Genomic DNA, 6395 nt, shown 5'->3' with positions numbered 1-6395 from the left:
AGATCACCAGGTCTTTTTATTGAGCTGCCTCTAGGTGAACTCAAACTGCCAATTTTCCATTTAGTAGCTGAACACATAACTATTTGTACCATCCAAGGACTCCTCTTAGAAGTTACCTGTCCAATTGTACTGACAATGCAAGAATTCCCTCTAAAATACCCCTGGAATTAAAAGTAACATAGGATCTTTTTGGGTAGAAGCTCTAGTTTATAGTTACTTTTGTTGTTAAGTGCTGTCAAGTTGATTCCAACTTATAGTGACCCTGTATAGCGTTTCCGAGGAGCAGCTGGTAAGCTTGATTGAACCTCCAACCTTGTGATTCAAACCAACTTTGTAGTCCAGCAAATTAACCCACAGCACCATGTAAGGACTCCTAGTTGATAGTTGTTGTTAAGTGCCATTGAGTCGGTTCCGACCCACAGCGACCCTGTATAGGGTTTCTGATGGTGTAAATCTTTACGGGAGTAGAAAGCCTCATCTTTCTCCCACGGAGCGGCTGGTAGTTTCGAACTGCTGACCTTAAGGTTTGCAGCCCGATTCGTAACCACTACGCTACCAGAGCTCCTTCTATATTGACTACAAAATTTGTTTTAATTGCTAATCCTTAATCCTTAGGTTCAGTTTTAAAGAAAACCTAGTAACTCACGCCATGAATACTTACAGCAAAGTTGATACATGCTTACCACCCATTTGGAAAATTAATTTGCTTGGAGTGCTGTTGGTAAATGCCATCAACTCACGGCAACCCTGTGTAGGGCTCCTGAGGAGCAGTTGGTGGGTTTAAACCACTTACCTTGTGGTTAGCTTATCCTATAGTGCCACACCAAGAATGATAAATTTGTTGTTGTTGTTGTTACATGCCATCAAATTGGTTCTAACTCATAGCAACCCTGTATAGGGTTTCCAAGGAGTGGCTGGTAAGCTTGAACCGCTACTCTTGTGGTTCAAACCAACTTTGCAGCCTAACGTATCAACCTGCAGCACCACAGATTATCAGTATGAATGTCTCCATCCTAGGCCAACCATTCTTGAAGAAAAGACCATCTACCTTATATAACTTGTTATTTTCTGGCTTAAACAGAGTGCCTTGCTCATAGTAGGTTCTCAAATATTTATTGAATGATGAATGAATGAAAGAAGTAAAGAATGTTGAATGAACTAAAATGAATGCCCTTTACTTAAAAACAAAACAAAATGAGCATAATATAGGTTTATTTCTTGAATTGTTTTGGAGTAAAAACAGACCACTCAGATATAGGAAATATTTCTCTAAAACTTTATTTCAAAGTTATTCACCTCTCTTGTTAATAAGGTGGACAGTTAATGCTCTGTGCCATTATTACTAGGCCTGCCCATTGCCGGCAATGGACTTTGAGAAAACCCATTTCCTGGCACCCAGAAGTTAAATTACTCTTTTCAAAACATACCCAACTCCCAATGCTTGCAAAAGTATTACATGCACTGTTTCCCATCAACCTTTCAATTTGAACTTACATCATTAATCTACATAAGTGGATGTTAAAATGAAGTCATTTTAACAAATTATGACTGTACAAATCAAAATACTACTGGATAATATTAAACAAGAGTATTTTACAAGCACTACATTACATTCCCTTGCAATTTGAAACATTACATTTCATATTGTGTAAGTTATTTTAGATAACTGAAACTTCACAGAATTTAACAGCAAATAAAGTTTTAAAAATGTAGTTCTGTACATTAGTTCCAACTACCTCTAATTTACAATCTATAAGGCTCATGTCATGGTCAGCACCAAAAAGATCTGCAAAACTGTCGAACCGGTGTTCTTATCCATCCCAGGAGATAGTTTTTGTTGTTGTTTTTTAAGGTGAAAGTCTAAGGAAATGTTTAATAAATTCTACCTCTAGGCCCTGAAGTGGAATACTCTTTTTGGCTCCGCAAACTATGTAAAAATTTGGGTTGTACCTTCTTATCGTCACTGGACAGATATAAACAAAAAGGAAAAAGAAAAGGCAGAACACTTCCACCTTGAATTTAGGTTGTCAGTCTTTAAGTGAAATTTATAATACTGAAGCAGCACAAGTAACCTAATATAATACCCTGCCCCTATCCTATACCTTTTGGCTTAAACATTTTAAAAAGGCAGGCAAAAAAAAGCATTCATTTGTCCTTCAAAATAAGGTGCAAAGAAGAATTGCAACAACAAACTTCCTCACGCATTGCTCCAATAAAATTGTAATGCTGTTCAGTACAAACCACTTTGGATTGATTTGGGAACAGATCTAGAACTACCAAATGGATCACGTTGTCTATACCAGCAGCCTCTAGATGCTAGCATCTCTCTGTGTGTAGAGGTCATTACAATAACTCACTCACTGCTGGGCTAGATTTAATCCAACACTACAGTTTTCAGAACCAGTGGTACCATCCTAACTCTTTCCCCTCCCTTCAAGATTAATAAATTTTAGAAAAAGAACACATTCAAACAGGGTTTGTATATATTGCATGTTAAGACTACATTCCCCAAACTAGGAACATTTTCAGTAATCTGACTTGTTCAAAGTATTACAAAATTTTTTACATATTTAAAAAAAATTTTTTTTTTTTTTTTAAATTGGAGACTAGAACCTTGGTTTTCTTCTGCCAGAAGCACACAATTCATTATACATTTAAAAGCTAAACTTCATGCATTACAAATAGCCATAGAGGTCTGAAGTTTTACAGAGCCCTTAACATCATTTGAGCACATTTAGCATTGGCTAAACCACAACAGGAAGCATGTTAGCTAAGACTTTTCAAAGAACACGATAGTTTTCCAGGCTCCATATCAGTTACATAAAAATTGAGGCAACATGTAATCCTTTAAAATTGTCCCTATTCCCCTAACCTTTCCCACACCCCATCCCCGACCCATACTGGTGTCTTGCACTGCACAGAAGTATCTTAATGCTCCCCATTACTGATGACAGCTGCTTCCGCTTCTGCTGCTGTGGCAGGAAGTCTTGGCACTTTCTTAGCAGGGCTTGGAATATGCTAAAATGCGAAGAAAAAAGCCGTTGGTTCTAAAGGCTTTAAAAAAAGTTAGTCATGACAGTAACTAAGTTTCTATGGAGAAACTGATAAAGAAAAACATGGGAAAGGCTTATGTTAAATATATTTCCTATATAATTTCATGGAGGGAAATAAATATCCATTTGTCACCTTATGGTATATTTATTAAATTACCCACACAACAAGAGAGGAAAGAAAGGAAGGCCACAAAGACCCATCAGACCCATCGTTTGTTACATCTTGCTTTGACAGCTCACGCACTGGAAGCTTGACAAGCGACTTAGTTTGTACAATATTAAGGAGGAAACCTATGCAGTCACCAAAATTGTGATAAACAGAAAAACAAAAGAAAGAACTTCAAGGTTATAAAGGTGTGGGTTAAAGCCTAGCTTCATGCTTACTAGCTAAGGTGCTGGGCAACTCAACTTGAATATTAATGTCTCAGAACCTCAGCTCTAAAATGAGGACTGCGGTAAGGGTTAAATAAGAGAATGTAACCAAAGTGAAATCACAGCTCTTCTTATTATTCCTTGACACTCTGGAGGCAAATTTTTGATAATGATCTAAGAGAAAAAGTGCTAATACTTTAAGTGCAAAGCACTTTATACACTTGGAAAGTGACAGAGCTGGAATCCGCTCCCGAAAGCTTTGCTCTGAATAGTACTGTTTCATTGGCATTCCTTTCAGTTGCTGAATCTGTTAGGTCCGCTAAACCCTGAGATGTGGGGACGGAAACCTCTTAACCTGTGTTAAAGCATAAGATAAGACAGAAATATCTCTACTTACCTCAGTTGCTGTGTTTGAATGCACAAGTCCTACTCCTTCCCCCAAAGTGTCATCATTTGGAGAGGGACGCCGAGCATAAGTTCTCCTGTGCATCTCATCCACTCTAACTAGGTACCACGTTCCTTCAGCGAGGGAGTCGATTGAACCCTGGGGAATATAATTGACTAAAAGAAAGGCAGAGAATATGAAAAAAAATTAGTCACGATATCTAACTCACCTAACAAAAAAACTGAAAGAAGTATTTTTCCCCTATAATCTTTACCTATAAAAATTACTATCAAATAAAGCCTATATATCGCTACCCTACATGTAGCATGTTTAATATTACTCTTTGTCATGGATTCAGTTGTGTTGCCCTCAAATAGCTTTCAACTAGGTAAGCTATGATTCCCAGTATGGTCTGTTAGCCCCCATTTGTGATTAGATGGAATTATCCTCCATTCTGTGACACATGTTGGGAATCCCATCCTCTCTATATGTTAACGAGGCGGGATTTGGGGGGCGGGGGCTGGATCTTGAGTCGAAACCTTACAGGTTTAACTCAAGTCCCACCCTTGAGTCATACTTTATCTTACAAGAGATAAAAGAGGAAACAAAGAGCAGAGAAAGAAGGACCTGACTATCATCAAGAAATAAGAGCACATCCTCTGGACCTAGGGGTCCCTGCACTGAGAACATCCGAGACCCAGGGGAAGACTGATTCCAAGGCATATGGAGATGTACCAGGACTGCCCAAACCCACAGCTGTTGAAAGGAGACCATGTCCTTCCTCTAGAATTAACACAGAGAACATCTTCTCCTAGAGCTGCCCAGATTCGGACTTCTAGACTCCTAAACTGTGAGACAATACATTGTTAAAGTTATTCACTTGTGGCTGTTCTTATAATGTTATCTTGTGTGCTTTAGCAGCACAGGATAACTAAGACACCCTCCAGGGGGCTTTTGGATATATATTTATGTCTTTAAACACAATTTAGACATTTTACCCAAGTGATGAGTTTCTTCTCTGAGCTTCATGGTTTCAGCAAAGACATCTGGTGCCACACAAGTTCTTGAGTCAAGCCTTGATTTAAGGTCACATAAACTTGCTGTTATTTTATCAAGAGCAGACCCTAAAGTAGAAATCATTCCAGCATTAAGACTAAAAATAGTATGCCTAAATGAAGCCTGTATGAACTACTGCAAAAGCAATTAAAACCAGCTTTTCATTTCTCTTAGAACTAATGGCTACTGTTCAGTTAGTAGGTAAGATGGGATCTATTTGACAAGGCCATCTATGACCATGACCCCTGACTGTAGAATTGTTTCAACATTCTCCAAGAGATGAGTTAGGACACTGGTGGGATCTGAAGCTAATTTTAAAGAAATATCAAATTATCCATCAGTTTTTCCCTGCACAGCAAAGGCATTAAAAGTTTCCTCAAATAGAGCCACAACCATAAGCCCTCTATAAAAAAAATTAAGATAATTTAGCATAAAAAAACAAAAAGAAATGATTCTGATGTAATTAACTCATACCATCAGACTCAATCACTGGTGCAAAAACTAAAATGCTAACTGCCTTACATATATATGCGTGCCCTTCCATACTTATTCAATCTTCTAGATACACATGCTTTTTTCAAAAAAGAAAAAAAAATGAAATAGAAGATAAAGTTATTTGCTAAAGAAGGCAACACAATGCCATAATTGTTTAAAAGCTAATCTTTTTTTTTTTTTTTTAACTTGATAGAATGATATCCTGACTCTGACACAGTCTTGCCTTTGGCCCAGTTAAGGCAAATTTTTAGGGTAGAGAGTAAAAATCATGCCTGTGTTGAAAGAAGTAATAAAAATAAAAATGCTGTAATGATCTATGAGACAGATTTACATGCTCACTGGATAAGTCTTCTGAATGAACCCTATCACAGCACGCTCTCAACTCTCGGTCCCTGAAAGCCTTTGCACTCACCTGGTGTGGCATCTTGTGTAACTTTAAGGGAATACAAGGTGGCAGCTAACCCAGAACCATAAGAGAAAATTCCAATCCTCTTCCCTGCCAACTGCTGAAGTGAGAACCTGTAGAGCAAAAATGAGTAAATGAAAGATCATTAAGAACTGTAATCCCCAGGCTCAATGGATGGAAGCCAAATAAGTCAGAATGGCATTGCATACTACAGCCTCAGAGATCCAATTGTACATTTTTAATATTACAGCACAGTACCAAAAGGAACTGGTTAATGTTAACATTTCAAGAAGTATACCATATGATCAAGAGCCAATGATATTGAGGGAGGAAGTCCAAGGTGCACTGAAGGAATTGGCAAAGAACAAGGCACCAGGAATTGATGGAATAAAAATTGAAATCTTTCAAGAAAGTAAGGCGGCACAGGAAGCACTGACTCATCTCTGTCAAGAAATCTGGAAGACAACTATCTGGCCGACTGACTGGAAGAGATCCATATTTGTGCCCATTCCAAACACATGTGACCCAACGGAATGCGGAAATCATTGGACAATCTCTTTGATATCCCATGTGAGTAAAGTTTTGCTAAAGGTAATACAGAAACAGCTACAATCATACATTGACAGAG

The 6395-nt window shown here is 38.0% G+C and overlaps 1 protein-coding gene across 1 annotated transcript in view; it reads right to left on the bottom strand.

The window, feature by feature from the left end:
* Positions 1-2859: 2859 nt before the first annotated feature.
* Positions 2860-6395, bottom strand: part of HMGCS1 (3-hydroxy-3-methylglutaryl-CoA synthase 1 (soluble)) — a 10151-nt gene continuing 6615 nt past the window's right edge. Inside the window, exons 6-9 of the mRNA XM_006865755.1 lie at positions 5774-5880; positions 4809-4934; positions 3823-3986; positions 2860-3018 (exon numbers count right to left, since the gene is read on the bottom strand). Of these exons, the coding sequence (XP_006865817.1) occupies positions 2929-3018; positions 3823-3986; positions 4809-4934; positions 5774-5880 (487 nt within the window). The 3' untranslated portion in view covers positions 2860-2928. The remainder of the gene's footprint in view (positions 3019-3822; positions 3987-4808; positions 4935-5773; positions 5881-6395) is intronic.

This window comes from Chrysochloris asiatica, unplaced genomic scaffold, assembly GCF_000296735.1.
Source record: "Chrysochloris asiatica unplaced genomic scaffold, ChrAsi1.0 scaffold00082, whole genome shotgun sequence".
NCBI classification, from domain to species: Eukaryota; Metazoa; Chordata; class Mammalia; order Afrosoricida; family Chrysochloridae; genus Chrysochloris; species Chrysochloris asiatica.
This window is presented reverse-complemented; position numbering and strand designations above follow the sequence as displayed.